Genomic DNA, 22,395 nt, shown 5'->3' with positions numbered 1-22,395 from the left:
CATGTTTGTCCACCTACAGTAATTATCCATCCATCTTCAGCACCGCTTATCCTCACTAGGTTTGCAGGGGGTGCTACAGCCCATCTCAGCTATATTCAGGTAGTGTGCAGGGGACACCCTGAACTAGTTGCCAGCGTGTTGCAGGGCACAGGGAGACATACAACCTCTTACAAACTCATTCATGCCCAGGAACAATTTGCAGTCACCAGTTGACCTAACACGCATTTCTTTGGAAGGTGAGAGGAAACCGTACTACCCAGAGGAAAACCACGCTGGAGCAGGGAGAACATGCAAACTCTGCACAGGGAGACCGGTAGCTGGAATTTAACCCTGGACCTTCACACCGTGGGGCTGTGCGCTAGCCACCCGTGCCGCCTTAAAAAAAACATATTAAAAGCAAAGTATATTTCTTCCCCAATCATTTTCAATTTGTAAACATTTTTGGGAAAGTACCAGGGAGCCACTCGGCAGCCTAAAGAGCTGCAGGGTGTGGACCCCAGTTCTATACCAAGGGGGTAGGTTTGGTTTTGGCATTGGTGGGGACAAAAAGCTCATTCTTTTAATTGATCACATAACATTGGTGGGGACAAAACATTGATTACCGATATTGGTGGGGATACATCCCCTCCGTTCAATGCAAAACTACACTATTGTTCTATACATTTTTAAAATTGTGCTTCAATTTGTTTAAAAGTATCAGTACTTGTGCTCCTTTCATAAATAGACAATTCAGAAACAACTCGTCTTTCTGCCTCGTGAGAAAAAAGGCTTTAAATCCTGCTCTTCCTGCCTACTGTCGTCCATCTCTCCCCCGCCACCTTGAGCTCAATGTGTTTCAGCAAATTGGTGGTGGCAGGGTCTGCCCACGAACACAGAACTTTAGACCCCTTGGTCAGAGGTCGCGTTGCTCTCTGCTTTGGGGCAAATGTTTGTGTGTCTGAGCCCTGGTCAAAATAAAGCACTGCTTCACTTTTTTCTCATTGAGGATAAATATGTGATAAATGTGAGTAACATTGAAAAGTAAAACGATCAACAAAGAGGTAAAGCCCATGTGTCTGTTGTAACGCATTACAAAGAAACGAGCTACTGGAATGCAAGTATTTTGCTCTGTAACAATTAATGTTACGTTTTATCAATAACCTTTTGTAACTCAACCGTTGTTACAACAAGCGTTACTCAGTTTTTTTCTTGAAACAGATCATAAATTACAACGTTTTCTGCCCATTGAAAGTTCTTTTTTCACTCATGAAGTACTATGCATAGCTCAAACCGCCAGCAACCCAATGCCGAATACAACTTCGGAGAGGGCAGGGCGTGTTTATATGTACCTACGAAATACATTTGAATACAGTTATGATAGCACTGTCTAAAGCAGTGTTTCTCAACTGGTGGGACGGAACCTAAGAATCGGTTGTGGACCTTTCTCAGTGGGTTGCGGGCCTTTGCCTTAGCAAAAAAATGCTAAGTAGATGAAAAACCAGACGGTGAAGTAAATTCCTCAACAGTATATAGCGTTCATGCCCTGCTCGATCTCATCTTACTGTTCTGTTAATCCGCACCAACTCAATTGAGTTTGAGAAGAACCATATCTCATTTTATTATGATTATGATCGTTTTTCCCCTTTTTTACCCACAATAATCGGTCCCAAGAATATAAGTGATTTGGGGAATGAAAACTGGAAAACGGTGATGACGACCAAGTTGAAGAAATAAGTGATTGTGAAACAATAGGAGGGCTGCCAATGAAAAACTGCTGTAAAGTACAGTAAATGGTTTGAAAATGTTATATATTTCTGTAGTAATCTTTAACATCTGCATAATTTAGTAATTATCAATTTTTAGGTAGACATTTTATAAATATTCTGGGTATAATTTAATTTTAGTATTTAAAGTAGTTTTTTGGGGGTCACTTATGGGTGATTTAGGCTTAAAAGCCAGTATATACGGTACTTGAAGTTGTTTTGGTTTTGATGGTGATATTTTTAAAAAAAAGGGAAAATATATTCCGTCTCTGTTTTAAATTACACATTCATTTCATGTTTGGTTGCGTGTCACCAGTACTGAATGGTAGGCAGCGCATGAGAAATGGGTGTGGCTTATACAGGATCATCAAAATCAATGGGGAAAACGTGAGTACAAAATTTAACGTATGTGAGAGATGAATTTTGTCGGGTTTATTTCCCAAAATATTTTTGCAATACGCTATTCCTGGAGCAAAAAACAAAACGTCTTAGGAATTATCCTGAACAAAAAAGGAAGACAAAATGGATATGAAGTGTTTCGGCTGTGTTAGTTTGCAAGCTCTCAAGATTGCACAAGCCAAGAAATACCAAGAATTAAGCGCTTCCACAGGTTAGTGTACACACATTCTTCTATTTCCTTTCATTTGTTTATTTTTAAGCATTTTTAGGGGGTAAACTTCAATATTAGATTATTCGTTTTTCCTATAACTAGATAGTTACTTTCCGAGTAATGTGCTTCTTTTGGGTGTCAGTAATCTGGGGAGGTTCACGCAGTTACAGTTACTAGTTACTTAATTCAAAAAGTAACAAATTACTTTTTCTCAGTAATGCTCCTGACTTCAATCACACAGTCCAGCGATTCATTAAACCATCTGGAAATAAAGATGTTAATTTTTAGTTTGCTTTGGCATTTAGCTTTGAGCGTGAGGGATTTGAGCTCGCCATCCATAGGGGCAGCATATTTGGAATTTTCATGCCATGCTGAGTGATCCCGCTGTCTCTTTCAGGGTGGGTCGGAATTAAAGGTAGGGGTCGTGACTATCAAGATTTGCTAAATAAGATGTCAACAAGGTGTTTCCTCGACACATTGTTGAGTCAAAGTGGGTAGGTGCAGAAACCGCTTCTTATTCCTTCTGAAAGGAATCCCTAATCTTCACTTTCTCTTCTGAAGGGTTTGTCCCTCGGCTGCCATGTGCTGGCCCCTGCCAGGTCGGTCCTGGCACTCCTTCCACTACCTTGGCAGGCATGTGTTTATAAAAGCCACTTGTTAGGGCACAATACTTGAACTAACTTCTTTTGAGGAACAGTGTGAATCTGTGTAAAGCCTTTTCCCAAAGTCCTTTAGGAGGCGCCGGGCCATTGAGAGTGTTCGGAGAAGGGGATTACCTTCCTCGACAGCAGCGCATTTCCGAGAGAGCTGATTAGCTCCGCGCGCATTGTTAAATCGAGCAAAGGCAGGCCCTAGAGGAGTGAAAGAGCCAAATAGGTGGGCCCGTTGGGATAAAACAGCCGCAGGAAGCCGAGCACAAGTTTTCCCAACATTTCTCCCCCCTCCTCGTCCAAATGCTTCGCGAAGGGGGCGCGGCGTGAAAAAGGAGATTAGCATACAAAATTAGAAGAGGGATGATTTTTACTTGCCTCATGGCCTTCTCCAAGTCCCCCCTTCAGAGTGTTCGACTCTGTCTGGACAAAGTTAATTAAACTAGTATTAAACAGTAAAGAAACGCAAGCGTTCTTTTGGGGATTACCCAGACGAGGGAGGTTACGGGGGATTTGTTGTGAAGGCGAAATTGAGAAAAGCACCTTGGAGGAAGTTGAAGGGTTTTCCTTTCTTTGTCGAACCCTCTGGCCCCACCTTGAAGATCCTTAACCACTTGTGCAAACAATGCAAGGAACCTCACTATGTTTACTTCCAAACCATAGTCACAAACCATAGTCACGAGATGAGGCGGAATGATACCACAAAGGATTTATTATTCTTTTATTACAGCTGAATAGAAAGCAAACAAAACAGACAACAATGAAACTAAGGTAAGGCGGTGCAATAAATTAACAATGTACAATACAAAGTGCTTCATCTTATATTTAAATATACAACGGGGCCAACAACTGATTAGAAATGAATTCAGACGAATTCTTTGATCTGGTCACCTCAAACCAGCCATGTCAAAAATAAGGCCTGCGGACTGGATCCAGCCTGTTGGATAATTTAATTCTGCCTACCATAAAATTCTGAGTATGTCAAAAAAGAAGCAAGTCTCAAGGTCATTTCTACCAAAAGTTATGTTTTTTCTGTCCGCAAGAGGGCAATGTTAAGTTTGTATAGCATAGTGAGTTGGTTCAGGTGTAAAATTCACTCACCCATCTGTTAAAATAAAGCAGTTAACACATTTAATGTCAAACGTGTAAATATTTTTTTCATTTTTTGTAAATAAATGTGTTGTGTTTAGAAAAGATCCCTTGTCATCCGTGATTGTAATGCATCGGGTAGGTTACTTATGTAGGCTGAATGATAAAGCATAATACTGTAAAACAAAGCTAAAAATTTGGAGATGACGTTTCTTTACTAATCCGGTCTCTCTCAGAACAGAAAGTCTGATCTGGCCCCAGAGCCAAACTGAGTTTGACATCTCTGCCTCAGACAATTCAATTGAGAGTTTTTTTCTTGAAAGAGGATTTGCCAATAGTAATCAAAATGAAGACTTATGGCAGTCCTCAATGATCAATGTATCATCAGTCCAATTAAATCAGCCAATTTAAGGTATTTTTTTAATAGACGTAGGGAAAATTGACCTTTTTTGGAGGTAATATACTATTAACATAAGACAAATTACTACATTTACAGTACATACAGCCAATAAACCTTAACAATGCTCCTATTCGAGAGGACCCCTTTTTCTAACCCAAACTGTTTGTCATATGAAGGTAAAATGGAGTTCCCCTTGACCGCGACACTGGCTTTTGATTTATCCTCAGGAAATCTTGGTCTCTCCAGTGAAGGAAGGACTTGTATGCGCAGACCATATCTGGTTGACTTCCCAGGCGAAATGCACAAGCAGATAAACATGACATTTTTTTGGACAAATCACATTTTTGACCCAAAGAAAATCTCACTTTTGTTCTTTTTTATTGCATAAAGTGATCTGAAAACAGTGTTTCTTATTGATTGTTTAAAATAAAAAGCAAAAATGGCGTGCTTTCCAAGAGTAACAATGACCTCACACTTTACAGATGAGTGAACTATCTGCTTGCAGATATGGGTCAAATTTATGAAGAAACCAAAACCAGAAACACATTTTTTGATGGCATGGACAATCTTACTAAGCCCACCCCAGATACCAAAAGACAAAATACTGTGAAAAAAAGTCTTCAGAGAGCAAAAAAATGACTTTGTTTTTGTTTGATATTGATAGGTCAGTTATTTCATTATTGAAATTTTATTTCCGCCGTATCTCAAATTTGGCATACACCGATGTACAATTTCACGGTTCATGGTTCAAGAATCCCTTAACCGCCTGGGTTGTCAGGGCACCACTGTGGACGCAACTCTGGACAGCTTTCTCCACTGCTTATGGTTCCTGCCTTGCTTTTATGTACAGTTTATAAACTGTATATTTGGGTAATATACTGAAGGAACAACTGCTTATATTTTTTACTAGTCTGCAACCTACGTAATGACCCATTTTTCCAAGCCTACTCTCATTTGGATCTAAGCTTGACCATTTGCTTTGGAAAGAGATCCAATCACAGGGCAATATTCACATTCATGGACAATTGTGTTTTGAAGGAACTACTGTAATGTGTTTCGGCGTAACCTGGCGTTTTTTTGAGAAAGCACGCAAAACCAATGAAAGAATGTGCGATGACCTCATTCAAACCCTCTACCTCTGAACTTTGGGCCGGAGGTCCTAATCACAATGACACTGTGTTGCCTATATGCCTTTTCAAAATGTATTTTTCATTTAAAAGAAATGCCTGTCTTTTTCTTCCACCAAAAAGTCTGAAATTGACATTTTCTTTATAGGGGGGAAATGTACAAATTTTCCCTCCAGGAGCTTTTCTTGAACTGAATGACCCAAAGTATTCCATGGGGAGTCTCAATGCTTCTTGCTGAGCTTGATAGTTTTGCGCCATCCTCCGGCACTCTCTTTTCTCCCCCTTGTGCTTCTCTTCACGCAAAAGAACTTGGTCACCGTCTTCCTGCACTGTTCACACTTTACAGCGCAGCACCAGTGAAATTTACAGTTGCAGCTGGACACTGTCTCGGCCTTGCGTTCCTCCACCGCCAGGCCACACTCGTAGCACAACCTCTTGCAGCTGCGCTTTTCCCATTTGCTCAAGTTCTTTCCCTTTTTCAGGCACTCGCGGCCCTCGGTGCCCGGAAGGCCCAGTGTGCGGTTCTCCAGGCAATAATTGGGCGAATCTTCTAGGTGGACTAGCTCCTTGCGGGAAATGGAACTGAAGGTCTCGGCTACTGCCCCCCGGCTGGCCGCGCTGTTGCCGGCCCCTCGAAGGAGGTCCACCTTAATAGCTCTGTGGTACTTCTCCTTCAGGTAGTTGCCCACTTCTCTGAACTCAGGCAGCTGAAGCCAGCAGGTTTGCGTTGTGCAGCTCCCCGACACACCATGGCACTTGCATGTCTTCTGCATGGTGCCCTTTACTGCCTGCAGTCGGGATAAACGTAAAATAGACCAACAATTCCCAATCCTGAGATCATTAGATGGGGAGGTGTTACCGTAAATTGCGGATTACAGAGTGCACCCGATTAAAAGCCACAGGGGAATATCTAAGGAAGAAACGTAACTTTTTTTCTGTTCAAGGCGCACTGGATTTCAGGCCGCGAGCTCAAACAGCCATAAGTATGAACAAATTCATATACATTTCTTACGTTAAAAAAAAGCGGGGAAATGTCTTGTACAGAAAAGTAACACATTAAGCCGCAATTAAGACACTCATTCGCAGACTGTGTACACAGGTGCCAATCGTAATCAACTAGCGCAGGAGTTAAGTTTAATTAATATAACATTAACATATATACAGGAGTGCAACAAAAGTATTCTCAAAACAATACTCAATGTACTTTAGTGACATAAATTCAGCAGCCTGTACAATCACAACATCCCTGTACACATGTTGAGCCATGCGACTGATTTTAAGCTCTCACATTTCTTGTGCTCATGACAAAGTGACTGAGAGGAGACTAGGTATTTCTACTACTACCGGTACTTAAAACAAATCATTACACATAAATGCTTGGGATCTTTTGAACAAATGGTGGCCAATTAAATATTTTAGTGTGACAACAGGTGACACATTATTAGGCTTATTTTTCCTACTGGGTCAAAAAACATGACGTCATATCACAACTGTCAGCCCAATGATTATCGTGTACCACTCCTTAGTTAGTGAATGGTGTCGGCATGTATAATGTTTTTCACGTAGTAGTATCCCCCTCGACCACCAAGTCAGGAATTTACGGTATTCATAAAGGGATATGATACAGATACCCTAACTTACATAAACAGTGCATACAGTATGAAGGGGTCACTTTAGTCAGCGATCCTTCCAATGTACACAGGACTTGTGGGATTTTTTGATTGGAAATCAGACTCCCTTAACACAGGTTTGTAGTATGGTACCCTACTATTTTAAACATGTAATTATGAGTTCGTAAGTAGAAAGCAATGTCCTGTTTTAATCGATTTTGAGAATTGTTGTCCAGAGCTTAGAAAACAGCTAATGTGTGATTGGTTGTTAGCTGATGCTTGAGCTTTTGTCGTATCACCTTCACTCACCATTCTCAAATTGCCCCCCCCTCGGAAAACGATTAAAATAAATGTGGATTTGGCTTCTTAATTCTACTACAAAGACGACATTCATCATAACAGCCTGTTTAGACTAGTAATGGCCTATGTAACGTAAAATTGTTAGGAAACCCATTGGATTGACTTGCACTTAAAAAGTCAGGAATGGGCCTGGCGTGTGATCACAACAAGCTTAGTTAAAACATAAATGCGCTAAAAACATCTTACAAAGGAAGGAAAACAAACATATAGAGTATCCAACAAGACTTGAAGAGTTAAATGGCTTTTAAAAGGTGGGTAGGATAATTTGAGATGTCCATAAAAAAATTTAACGTAAATATTTTTCCTATTAAGTATTGTGTAACAATGTCCAACTAAATTCAAAGAGCCCTTATGCTTTATTTTCCAATGCGCCAATCTGCTTTTATCTTACATATAGCAGAGCTGTTTGGGGCGGGATACATTAGGTTCGAGGAATGGGGGCTAAAGAGATTGCTGGAGAGTGACGTCATGAACGTCCTTACATGATTTTTATGATAACATTTTGTATTTCTCAGTCTAGCATGAAAATGGTGAAAGTAAGAAAAAGCCTGTTTTAAGTTAAGTTCAAACACTAACCCAAATCCCAAGAAAGATGGAAAAAGACTTTAAGTTTAATCTCGCACATCTAAGAAAAACACGTGATTGCACGTGCATCATGATTGGCCTGACTGAGGCTGCAATGATGACATAAGGCAGGAGATGGTAAACAAGGTTCCAAATTCCGTACAGCTCCTTTAAGGAGAGGTTTTAACAACTTAAAGTTTTTTTATTTTTTTTACCGCTGGTTCTATTCACAAGCATTAAGTCTTTGTTATACTTATATTTTACTCTATTACTTTTTTTAATCAATGCATCATGCATCAGGACTTTTGTCCTGCATTCCTGCGCTTTGGCCATTCATCTTCTCCCACCTTCGCCTCAAAGCAGAGTTGCCACTTCTAAAAAGAAATACTTAATAATAAAACATCGTCCCAAACATAAATAGGAGTAATTTGAATGGGCAGAATGTGATCTTTCCAAACAAATAGTTTTTGTTCTAAACAGATCATGCTCATAATCATCTAGAGGTCCTTGCGTTTTTCTTGTTGTTTGCGCTTCCTGACTTTAACCAACACAAAACATCTGTCGCTTGAAAAGATAACCTCCTCCTTTTCTTCTTAGTCCAAAAGTTTCACGTCGAGCACCCATTGTTCCCTCCTTGAAGGAAAAGGAGTATTTATTTAGCCTGTTCACTACCACGATGTTTTCTGAGAGTGACAAGACCCAATGGAGGGTCCCATTGAAGGGGTTTATGAAAAAGGATTTTTTTTTCCCCCCCTTCCACTTTCTGTGGCCATTTTTTTCTGTTACAATGATGCTCCAGGTGCCGTGGGGATCCCGGGGCCCGCCAGGGGGTTGCAAAGGCATCGTCAACAAAGAGCACTTCAGCTGCACGCCTGTGGTCCCCTCAGACTACCTCCGGGGTGGGACAAAGACCGACATAAATGTGGGATCCTTATTGCAAGAATAAAACTAAACACTTATTTAAAAAACGAAGGGATAATACGAAACACTCTGCAATGTCTGGCTCCCCTGGATCTCCAATTAGGCTTGTGCGCCGGCGATCCGGCGATTCTCGAGTTGAGGGATTGTCATTCAGAGCCAGTAAATAGGCCCTTCTGGTACAGCGAACACACTGTTATGATCGGGGACCGGTGGCACCTCACTTATCGCTGTGTGAAAGGGGATGCCTGGGTGGCAACTTTTGGAGAGACGTGTAGACGACGGTTGTAATAAGGGAGCCCCAACAATACTCAAATCTTTATCCCCTTGCATATGAAAGCCAATAAACAGTGGAGGTTAAACAGTACCTTCCTGCCGGCTTCGTTGTTGTGCAGGTTCATGGCCGCCCTGGCGTCCTGGCCGGTCTCCAAAGCGTCCACGAACTGTTTAGCGATAGCTTCGCCGAAACCTACGTTGTCGCTGCAGCCTCCCCACAACCAACCGTGACCACCTGGTAATAAAATAACATTTACTGGTTAAAATATTAAGATCTCAGTGTATGCACTGGCGTCTATCACTGCTATGTATTTTATTACTAGCAGAGGTAAGATCTTGAGTCCAAGCCCAACCCAAATTTTGTGCTGCGCCGGGCCTAAAATGTCAATCATTGGGTTCGGGTCGGGCCGCGCTTTCTTACCTGCTGTCTTTTTTATTTTATAATCCACCTGTAACTGTTTTGTTTCTCTCTCTACCTCTTCCTTTCTAAAACTGCAGCCCTAGATATTAAAGGATGTACTGCTGCTGTGGTTTATGACCCAATTTCTAACCCATCAAAATGAAAAGCAGCCTTAAGATTTTTTTTTTTAATCTGTCAATAATGGAAAATTTTATTTTTATGGAACCTCTGCAGACACAAAAATGAGTAAAAGTTCATACAGTGTTGTTTAACTTAGACTTCGTTTTAAAAGACAGGCTTTAATTTGTTGTCATAAATCACCTTTTCCTCCTCCTGAGTCCTCACAAGTAAATGTAGTGTTTGCTTTGGGATCGGTCCTGCAAATCAAGTTAATTGGTCAGGCTCTGGCTGGGTCAGGCATACTTGCAGGCCTGGGTTCAGTCTGGCTGGATTTTTTTAGGCCCATTCTTACATCTGATTTCAAGTGATAAATTGTTATATTGAACATACCATATTTTCCAGACCATCAGTGGCAGTTTTTTTCATAGTTTAGCTGGGGGGCTACTTGTACTCCAGTGAGACTTAGATGTGAAATTCTTAACATATTGTTATATCATTGACTTTTAATATTTTGATTACCGGTATATCATTTCACTTGTTATTTTCACACTGAACCGCAAGAGGGCACTCTTGGCCTGTGTTGACATTTTCAACCTTGACCTCGACGTAGAAGCGTAAGGAGGTGGCATATCGTCCACCTGCGGGACCTACTAAGAGTTGTTTACTGGACAATTGACACAGAGGATAAATATTTTATTCAATTTAGTGATTTAGAGTGAAGATGGTAGTTTGGCAGGCATTTTCCCTTTGCTAGAGTTATCTGAATAACGCTTAAATGTTACGACTTTACTAACGATACCTGACATGTCAATCATGTAATGTTAGTATACCGCACTTATTCAGCCTGTTGATTTTATTTTTATTTTAAATTGCCTTTCAAGATGACATGAATGTTTTTTGTGCTGGATTTTATCAAATACATTTCCCCCAAAAATGTGACTTCTACTCCAGGTGTGACTTTAGTGTTTTTTTCTGTCTTAATTAAATTTTTTGGCTGGTGCGACTTACACTATGGAGCACGTGGTTGACACATGTGGTTATCATCATCGTCAATATCAGCCAATCATGTTACTCTTCTTTGATTTTCACACCCTTTAGGGCTGATCTGCTTCTGTAAGCTAGATGGATTTAATAAAAAGAAAAGGCTAAAGGGAGGGCCTTCAAAAAAATTTGGAATTTATCATCTGTTTCTTTTTCTCCCCTGATCTCAAATCCATTCTTCTCTCCTTCATTTGAGTGTCTACTAAACATTAAACTATCAGAAAGAAAGACCCTTCAAAGAATACAAAATTAACACAAGTTACATGTTCAAATGGAGTAAAAGAAAGCTTGAATATTTATCATATCACCAACAATACATAATATCTTTGCTTCATAGAGTTAGAGTACACCTATTTTTTATTAGTACTTACCTCGTTGTCCGTTCCGACTGTCATCGCAGCCGCAGTTGTCGAATTCTCCAAGACTGCAGTTCCTGGTCAGGGTGTACATGACTCCAGCTGAGCTGATGGCGTGCACGAATGCCGTCTCCCGATTGGCTAGCAAGGAGACTTGTTTAAGCTTTGTGTGGATTTGATATGTATGCTACTATGTTTAGTTGCTCTTGGGCTTTGTTTGCATTATGACTATAATGGATGCCAGTATCAGTTGAACAATGAAGATGTGTAAATGTGATATACAGCAGTGGTCCACAGCCTTTTCTGTACCACGGACCTGTTGTGATGTCTTGTTATATTATTATTATTGTTTTGGCTCTTTTCTATATTGCTGCATTACAACTTTGTATAAAGTGGCACCATGAGTAAAAATGGCGTAATGATCAGATAAAATCTAATGATTTTACCTATGTTGTCTACAATCCAACTGGTCTAGTAATTAGGATTTGGCGCTCTCACCATTGCGATCCAGCTCTGATTCTGATTGCATCCTATGTTGAGCAAATGTGGTAAACAATATGCGACAGTAGGAAATACTTCACTGTAAGGCACACCCAAACATTGAGTTCTTTGTTTAGGAAAAAAAAATGTATACAGGAATAAATACCGTATGAGAAAAAATAAGACACATTGACAAGGTCCGGTACCAGTGCGCAGCCGTGTGGTTACCACTTTTGCACGATATTTTTGTTAATGAATTGTTTATATTTGCACTGTAAAGGCAGCTTGTAACTCTTATTTCAGTCTTCTCAGTTAAAGACCTGTGTAAAAATGTCACATTAAGAATGATTTTTTTCATTTTTAATTTCAACAATTTTTCTTCAGAATTTTGTGGATTCGATCCTGAGATAAATTGTGTCTTAGTTCTGTGTCCCACCGAAAAAATGGATCAGAAATGAGCAGATTAGTCTTTTTAACTATGAAATCATATCTTTGTCATGTTGTCTACTCCTATTGTTTGCTGGTTTAAACTGCGACTAGTTAGTCCAAATAGGTGAGCTTCTGCTCGCTAATGCTATTGAATGACTTAACGGCAATGGAAAAAATTTTTAGTTTCATCAGTTTGTTTGTACTACGGTCCGCTACTGTTCATTCTTTATAGTATGCCAATCAAATAAAACAATGTGCATATGACAAATGCACCATTTTCTGTCAAGTCACATGTGTATACAAGACCACACCCCATTTGCCAGGGCCCCATTCCCCTTCTTACTTGGGACCCCCTGGGATTCTTGCTACGCCATGCAGCTTTCTATTTTTCCAAATACATGGTCAATTCTATGTTCATAGCGGCAAGCCTTACAGATGAGGAGTGTTTTTGTGAGTAGCATTCATGACCAGCAACAATCCAGTGAGGGTGGGGGATTAGTTTGTTTTGGTATGTGCGGATAAAGGTATGCAGCAGACCTGTAATAGGAATGGCAGCTACAAAAAGGGTTGGACAATTTTGTCAATATTGGTATATGTAACAAGCACAGGGGTGAGCAAATCTTTTGAATCGCGGGCCGAGATGGGTGGAAAAAAATGGTTTAGGGGCTGTGTTAAGGGGGGGAGGAGGATTGATAAATTGATTTTATACAGAGTCTGGAATCCCATACATCTGCAATACATGAGAAAAATTACCCATCTAATAGTTCTCAATAAATATACTTGCAAACACCTACATCAGGGGTCTCCAACGGTAGCACCCTAAACAGCTGAATAGCCCACGGACTGCTTCTTAAAGTAGCTCACCAGTGCTGGGTCATTGTTATTTTCTAGTAAAAATATTGTTAGTGGTAAACTGAGTCTATTCAACCATCCTTTAATAACTAACCTGCTTATAACATAGTAACAACATGGTAATAACATGATACGTTGTTGTTCTATAAATTTATGACAAACTAATTACCAAAACAAAATGTAGTTCTTAAATGCAAAACGCTAATTATTTTTAGTTTCATCAGTTTGTTTGTACTACGGTCCGCTACTGTTCATTCTTTATAGTATGCCAATCAAATAAAACAATGTGCATATGACAAATGCACCATTTTCTGTCAAGTCACATGTGTATACAAGACCACACCCCATTTGCCAGGGCCCCATTCCCCTTCTTACTTGGGACCCCCTGGGATTCTTGCTACGCCATTAGGCTACATGGCTTATTCCCTTAGATTTTTTTTCTATTATTTTGAAATTTTATAATCAAAGCAATCAAATATATTTTGTCTCTTTTTTACAGTGATCAATTTGAAAAAACCCAAATAAATTAAGACACGCTTATTTTTTACGTGAAATTCAATTAATATCTTGATGAATAAAATAGTTAAATCATTAAAAAATAGTATTGAAAAACGCTTTGTGATATTTATTTTCTGTGAGGCGGGGACCTACATAAATGGAGACTGGGGACAAGAGAGGCACAAAACATTACGTTTTTATTTACGATATTGTCACTTGTGCAAATAGTGCAGCGTTGTATAGGAAGCTGATGTTGGCAAGAATCTCAATTTGGCCTAAAAAAGTTAGTCTTGCACTTATGTTATGAGTTTGTTGATAAATTATCATTAACATTACCATTTTTGTTTGGCAGGTCAGATTAACGTGGCCTGCGGTCCGTAGTTTGCCCACCACGGTACTAGAACACAGCTTGACAATCCGGATCACTGTATTGTCTTGCTAAAAGTAGTGCTAATTTTGCTTGCTAGTGTGGAAACTTTACAAGTAAAGTAAAACTTTGCAACAATTGAAATACATACGACACTGATACTCTCAGGGACGTCCTATGATTAATTTTGTTGTAGAAATGTCCAAGAGTACTATGTCATGTTCAACTAAGGCACCTTAATCGTTTGACCTGTTTGCTGAATTTGATGAACTTACCGCTGCGCAGGCCACTGTTCGCAGATAGCTGCAGTGCTCTCTCGGGGCAGTTCCATCGATCTAATGCAAACTGGAACTTACACTCCTCGATACCGCTCTGGGCCCCTGCCGCTACACTGCTGGAGTAGATAAGGTACGCCTGCATAGGAATCAATCCTTTGAGTCAATGCATAAAATGTACAAGACAAACGCTGGCTCACTTGTAGATTATTGTTGTCCTTGTTTATTTGACTTTTTAATACATTAAAACCAAAAAAAACCCCATTTTTAGAGGTCCAAGTTTTCATTTAACAAATAAAAGTACTGTACACTGTACCTGGAAACATTGTTTTTTACCAATACCATTAGGGAACGATTAGCTAACAAGAATTCAGAACACAATGCATGATTAAAATCTATTAAGCAGCGTTAACCTCGTTATAGCGAGGGATTACTGTACATAAAATGGAATTGTACATATGTTTTTACAAAATGCTTACTGTATAATAATAATATTTTTTAATCTGGCTCATCCACAACATCTATTTTATAAGTAGTGCTGAAAAAATGTGTTATGGCCCTTCGTTTGCCCAAGTGAAATCATCAACTTGTATTGTTCTTATGGCCAACGTTCAAATAGCTGGCACCATTTTTCTGTGCTTGCTATTTTCTTTATCATGTATTTATTTGATCTATCTTGACATGTATTCAATTTAATGCAAAATAAACATCTGAACTAGCTCAATTGCATTTTGAGTTTTTCAATACATATTATCAAATCAGGGCAGCACGGCGGCGCAGTGGTTAGCGCTTGTGCGGCACAGTTCATGTCATGGGAACCTCCTGCGTGGGTTCAAATCCAGCTCCAGACTTCCTGTGCGGAGTTTGTATGTTCTCCCCGTGCTTGCGTGGGTTTCCTCCGGGCACTCCGGTTTCCTCCCACATTCCAAAAACATGCATTTCAGGTGAATTGGCCGGTCCAAATTGACCCTAGGTGTGAATGAGCGAGTGAGTTGTCTGTCCCCGTGTGCCCTGCAATTGGCTGGCAACCAGTTCAGGGTGTCCCCTGCCCACTGCCCGAAGATGGCTGGGATGGGCTCCAGCCCCCCCGCGACCCCACTGAGGATAAGCGGTACGGCTAATGAGATGAGATGAGATTATCAAATCAAATGGTTAAAAAGATGTGATCATTGTTACCTTGCTTTTATTCAGATTTTTCAAAACATATTTGTTGAAAAGTTCACTTTAAGAACAAACATAAAATGAAATTTGACATGAGCTTTCTGCATCATAAATACAAATGAGGAAAATTTGGATAAGCGTACGTTGAATGTTTTCCTCATGTACTGCTGTAGTACAGCATACACAAAAATATATGTTTCGGCCTCTCCACCAAATTTTTTAACCCAATGCGGCCTTAGTTTCCCGTACCCTAAACTAATTACTCAATCCGTACAATCTGTTTGTAAATGTCATGGTTGCCATGGCGCCCAATTGGCATCGCCCGTGTGTGTCACGGTTGCCATGGTGCCCAATTGGCCCCGCCCGTATGGTGCCAGCTGCGGCTCGGTGAGAGATTGACTTTCTGTTTACATAAAGCTCAGTGCACTCTTGCTTCAGTGTCAGCCCATCAAACGAACTTGTGCACCACAAGACGTGGGTTCTGACTCGATCCTGTTTTCCTGTGATATCTCCAGTCCGGTATTGTTCCCGTTTATTTTTGTACTGTTTATTTTGGGTTCCGGTTTTGTTTTCAGTTTATTTTTGTCCTGTTGGTTAGTGTAAAATAATCCCAGGCAGGAACATCCAAGAACAAAACGTTTGCAGATGTGACATTTGGGCTTTTCTCACTTTTTTTAATAGTGACAGTGAAGCTATACTTTTACTTCTCCATTGCTAAAAGGATCATGTAAAAAAAACGCAGCACTTCTCACTAGGAGTATGTGAATGATCATACAGCTAATATATCTCAAGTGGCCCCTTTTTTTCGTGGTGTGTAACACATACACAACGGGGCCGAGGGTCTCCCTAATGATGACCACCCACTAAAGCAATAGCCGTCCTTGCCTCTTAACACATTCACACATACTCACGCAAGCTTTCAATGAGGTCAAGTGTACGCATGCAGGAGGGAAAAGAAAGAAAATGAATATGTTCGCATTCATCCTACTCGGGCAATGCACAAATACATGCCAAGTGTAAAAAGAAACATACACAGGGTGAGTCAAAAGCAGGATAGTGTTTTTTCCAGGGATGGAAAGAGGAGATCAAAAGGAAGTTGGCTTACCTTGGGTCCGGTCATCAAGAAATTATTCACTGACCTGGAAAAGGAGACAGCCTACTCAACTCGGGGAAGCTCAGTGTCCATAACACATTCCGCTCATTAGTGCATGGGAAACAGTCACACACAACCGGTCTAAAATATCGCAAAAAAATCCCAGTACAGATGCCACAGATATAACTCGAAAGCGAAGGTGGTGACAATGTTTTCGTTCAGGATCTTAGTTCTTATATATATATCTTTGGTATTTATATATATATATATATATATATATATATATATATATATATATATATATATATATATATATATATATATATATATATATATATATATATATATATATATATATATATATATATATATATATATATATATATATATATATATATATATATATATATATATATATATATATATACACGAGTTGGTTTGTCTGTCCACCCAAGAAAAGGAGTTTAGATATGACCACCATCTTTCACAGGCAGTCAGGTAGGTTACTAGTCCGACTTTTTGTTTTGTCGACTCAGTATTTTTTCAGAAAAAGAGAACAAGAGGATGACTGAACAGCTCATTTTCAACTTCCAGTCTCCAGGGATCTTTCTGTTTTCTCTTTGAATTAATTGCAGTTAATCTTTTCGGTACAATATATACGTAGACGATTACACATTTGGGCTGTTCCTACCCAGATTTCAGGATTTTAGTCTCGATCTGGACTCTGTCTTACTCTTTGGGTTTTCTTGAACTTGTGCCAATGACTTTGCCAAAACTGAAAATTCCACAAAGAAATGGCTCAAGACGGGTAATGCTCTAATGGCGAACATCCGTTCTAGTTATAATTTGTGAGAAATTACAATTGTTGGGAAATGGATTGTAAGCTGTTGTAAATCGTCCAGCGTGAGAATATATGAAAGTTGATTGTTGTATTTTGGAATGTTTTTGGAAGGGAACAAATACATAAATATGTGTAGTAGTGGTCTGTGCAAGCAGAATACCAATATTGTGATTAAAACAAATCTATAACGAGCACATTGCTTCCAGTGTCATTTTTCTCTAACATCCTCGCTAAAGCAACACAGGACATAGGAAATCACATCAGAACTTCTAAAGTTTAGCAGCCCATGTGGCATCATTGTTGGGCCTAACACTTTTCATTCTTAATGATAATAATAGTATTTCAACTGTCGTTAATGCATATGTTACTCATTATATACAGATAATGAATTGCAAAGTTTTCTGACTTCTGAGTAATTCTACATAATTGATTTAGTCACTTACAACCCTCAATACGTAGAAAATGATGGGTGGGCATGTTAATAACTACATAAAAAGTACAACTAAATACAGTTTTTGTCGCGCTGTCTTGAGAAGTACAGCGAATTTCTCCTCATGGAGATGTTCTCCTTATCATATATACTCACATCCAAGCTAAATTTACAATAGAAATAAAATACTGAAATCAGGGGGTCATCTTATACGCACATACATATAATGTACACATACATATATTTGGATGTGTCTCATTTTGTAACTTTATTGTTGGTGTTGCCTAACTGCACTGCTTAATAAATTTAGATCTTGAATTACAATCTCTTCTGATTGCTAAATACTCCTAAAACACTCACAACCCTTGATTGCGCCAGCAGCATTATTGCACGGGTGTGGGCACATTTATATTTTTATTGTAGTTATGTCGGTTCCGCCTGAAGCAGAGTACGAGAGCACAGAATTTTTCCTAATGGAGAAATTCTCCTTACTTTATATAGTCCTGCTAAAACCAGATTTACAACTACAAAACAAAGTACATACTCAAATCAGTGTCGCCTACCTATAGCCGAAGTTGGCTGGGATTGGCTCCAGTACCCCCACGATCTTACTGAGGATAAGCGGTGCAGAAAATGGATGGAAATGGAAGGTTGTGTTTCACCAGTCACGAATGAAAGCAATGTGTCGGGAGGGAGGAGTGTTTCTTATACAGAAATAACAAATCAACTCAAACAATAGGGCAATTGTAAGCAAAGAATAATTTTTGTACTACGGAGTGCCTGGAGGAAAAAAAATGTCTTTGGCATGCCAAGAAAAATTAGATATTCACTGTTTCCTCAGGTAGGTGTATACACTTTCTTTTATTTCTTTTATTATGTGGCTATTTTAAACCACTTTTAGGTGGTTGGCTTCTTTTCGACTATATACAATAACTTGTAGTTACAAGTAGTTATTAAGGATTAAAGTGCTGTTTTTTTGTGTTAGTAATTGAGGGCCCCTAAGATACCTTCTAAATGAAGTAACTATAAACTGTACGTATTTCAGTAACGACCCTAACACTGGGCATCATGCATATACTGTAAGCCTTCGATAGCCCTGCAAAGCAGTCGTGTACTAATCAGTTTGTTTATAGCCCCAAAAATATCATTAGGTTATTTTAGTATTTGCTCGATCCCGGTTCCGTTCATGGATTTCAAATTGGGCCAGAATGAGGTTCCACTATGTTGTGTGGTGAATCCACGTTGTGTCTCAATTTGTAAGTAGCTAACACGTTGAAAAAGTATGTGCAACCCTGTTATAAAGAGTGAGCATTGAATATCATAGTGGTGTATCTTGCTACTTATTTGGTAATTTTTGTTGCCACTAAATGTTTTTGAACTAATGTACATTTTAAGATTATTATTGCACCATTTTTTCATTGTACTATTAATTAACTCAGGCCAGTCTCCAAGCACTATGTTTTAAATATTTTGATTATTTATCCTGACTGTCTTTTATCTGATTTTCTTTTCTTTAAAGTCTTTATTACATGTTTACCTTGGAGTGCCATGTCTAATCTCCTCACATACAATGTTTTACTATGTTGTTATCAATGACAATAAAGACAATAACATTACATATGTGTCTTCAGACTTAGAATTGGGTTAAAAAGACAGTTTGCTCTACTTTGTCAGTCAAACCGAAGTAAGTACTCATCAAAAAGCGAGAACCTGGTTGTATGTAGAGTTAGAGAGTTGATTGACAGAAAGTAAAAAATGCTAAAAGGACATCAAATGTGTGATTTCATTTTCTTCCAACACCCATTTAATAGTCTGTCATAAGTACCAGTAAGTATTTTTAAACTGAAAATGAACCTTGTTACACATGTATATATGTGTTGATAGGGTTGTATTTGCAAACAAATAGTTGTTTATAATCAATGTTATATTGACCATAGCTATCAAAGGTGTACTCATCAGTTAAAAGCTTTGAAAAGTCCTTCCACTTATTGACAATGCCCATACTGTTGGACCGTCCAAAAGAACATTTTTGCATTGATTAATTGATCTTGATGAATTATTCCTGATGCCCCTAATTAATTTTATAGACGGCAATTCATGCTAAATAATTTGTATTCCTTTTTAATCCAATTTTTTAAATATTGGTGTTTTAATCTATTCTATTTTTTCACTTTTTTGTAATTGGTGTGCGTTGTGTTTCAGTATTTAAGTATTTGAAACTGTAAAAAACAGTGCAAAAAAACTTTCTGTGAAAAAGTTAAGTCAAATTTCCTCAGGGTTTACCTTGCTACCTCAAATTTTTACAGTGCTCGATTACAAAAAGTAACCATAAAAATTTGTGTTTTTGCGAAAAAGGGTTTTGTATAAACCAGATTTTGAGGTGCACCTGAAAAAAAACCGTCTAATGTAATTCTTTACAATAAGTAGTATGGAATTAAAACTGCAATAGAAATCATGATTGCTTTTTTTAACTCAGAAAATGAAAATAACTTATTTAATAGAACATAAACTAACATTATGAAACCACTCAAATAAATTCATAAATGGTTACCGTATATGATAACATTTCATTGTGGATATGAATTTCCGATCTGATTTGCCTTTTTATTTTCTTGTTTATCTTTTATTGGTGACTCCTCATTTTTACCTTTCTTTACTTATCCAATTAACGTTATTACTTATAAGTATTTTTTCAGCCATACAATTGTAAACTAACTTCTTCATGTTTCTTAATTACTTACTTTTACTAAAAAGTACTTCATTTTTGACTTACATCTGTGTACTCTTCGATTTGTAGCATATTTCTCGGACGATAAGGCACACTTGATCATAGGCACACCCTCAAAATATTCCTTTGTGAGTTATTTGTTTCATATATAAGGCGCACCGGACTACAAAGCGCATGAAAGTAAAAATAAAATAAGAGCGAGGGTTGCATTTAAAAAAAGAGAATATCAGAAAATTTTAAAAAAATTGTATCATAGAACATGTTAAGAAATATGGTGTCACAACCAAATTAACTTAAATTGTATGTATTTCATGTATTTTATTGTAATTAAGCATTTTCGATCGTATTGCTCATAGTTCCGGTCTATAAGGTGCTGCGGATTTGAAGGCGCACTTTCAACCAAATTTTGGGTTTTTAGGTGTTCCTAATTGTCTGTAACTGTCAGTTTTGGTGCTTGTAATACCAAGTGAATGTTTATCGTTTGAATTGTTGGTACAGGCTTCCGATTTTGGTTAATATACCGTTTATTTTTTAGCCAAATATGACAAAGAGTTTATGGTTCCAGGTACTCACCAGCAGCAGTAGGACCTCATGTGCGCCAGCAGGATGAAAATATAGAAGCAAGCCTCCCAGTGCATGAACATCCTGGCAAGGAACAAGGAGATTGAGACTGAAGCTCGGACGGAGCTTCTCCTGCAAACTGCAAGATGAGGATGAGTAGGGGGTTCTCTGAAATGGAGCCACTCTCTTCCCCAACAAGAGATTATCTGCTTAATTAAAGATTGCCCCCAAGATTCCCCCTTTTACCCCCTCCCATTCAATTCTTCCGTCGTGGCCAATCCCATGAGTGGTAGCCGTAAGGAAGACCGGGATGATCAAAAGGGGCACCCTGGGCCTCGAGGGACCATCTCCTTAATCCATCTCTGAAGGAACAAGTGCAACATTTGGGTAAAAAGTAATTCAAGTGACTGTCAATTGGGATTAGGAGAGGACAATAATGTATGTTTGGGATCAGTGACAGCAGCCAAATGTTATTCTTAATCTCAGAAATTTGCACAATCAGGTCGTCTTTGTTGGTGTGATAGTTTGGTACATCGAAGAAATTCCTATGTAGAATTAAAAACAAAGGTAATGTGTGTAATGCCTTTTCATATGTTATATTTATCACAGGTGGTCCAGTGATTAAGATTATACGCTCTAATCGCTGTGACCTGGGTTTGATTCTCGGCTGATGTCAATGTTTTGCCATAGTCGTCAGTGATATTTGACTGATCAATTGTTTCAAAAACACAGTAAGACCTCGTGTATAACGCGCACCCCAACTTGGAGAACTTTTTTAGGTAAAACAAAAATGTGTCTTATACAAATGTGGTTGTGCTTGGTTTCCTTAACCACTAGGGTTGTAGGGGTACCATTTCCTGGTGGTGCCCAACCCTCTCCAGGCAACAAAAGTTTCCATACCGAAACAAACATGGAAAATAGATATAAATTGTATTGAATTTAATTACATTGTCTTTGTTGTCATTATTAACCATGCAGTTAAAATTGTAAGATAGGACACAGCACTCCTGGGTAAAAACGTGATGCATACCTTTTTTTTTGGGGGGGGGGACAAATAAAACTCTGAAAAAATTCTATATACAATTACACAAAACTATATACTATATATATAAATATATATATATATATATATATATATATATATATATATATATATATATATATATATATATATATATATATATATATATATATATAAAGACATGTTTTGGGAATGTGGGAGGAAACCGAAGTGCCCGGAAGAAACCCACGCAAGCGCGGTGAGAAGATGCAAACTCTGCACAGAAAGGCCAGAAGTACCTGGATTTGATCCCATGACCTAAATATATAGATAGATTGCACTTATTTTCATTGCACTATTGTTACAATGCATTACTATTATTCATTGCATTATTGTTATGATTATAACTTCTGTCTT

At 38.6% G+C, this 22,395-nt stretch overlaps 1 protein-coding gene across 1 annotated transcript; it reads right to left on the bottom strand.

The window, feature by feature from the left end:
* Positions 1 to 3,894: 3,894 nt before the first annotated feature.
* wnt8b (wingless-type MMTV integration site family, member 8b) lies at positions 3,895 to 21,146 on the bottom strand. The gene is made up of 6 exons (XM_088350776.1): positions 20,991 to 21,146; positions 16,431 to 16,464; positions 14,165 to 14,303; positions 11,279 to 11,404; positions 9,439 to 9,581; positions 3,895 to 6,406 (listed from the first exon to the last, which is right to left on the bottom strand). The coding sequence occupies exons 1-6, from the start codon at positions 21,059 to 21,061 to the stop codon at positions 5,840 to 5,842; spliced, it is 1,080 nt and encodes a 359-aa protein (XP_088206902.1). The 5' UTR covers positions 21,062 to 21,146; the 3' UTR covers positions 3,895 to 5,839.
* Between the last annotated feature and the right edge of the window lie 1,249 nt (positions 21,147 to 22,395).

This window comes from Urocampus carinirostris, chromosome 13 (assembly GCF_059441175.1).
Source record: "Urocampus carinirostris isolate Australia breed hairy pipefish chromosome 13, RoL_Ucar_1.0, whole genome shotgun sequence".
NCBI classification, from domain to species: Eukaryota; Metazoa; Chordata; class Actinopteri; order Syngnathiformes; family Syngnathidae; genus Urocampus; species Urocampus carinirostris.
Note: the sequence above shows the minus strand (reverse complement) of the source record. Positions and strands in the feature narration are given on the sequence as shown.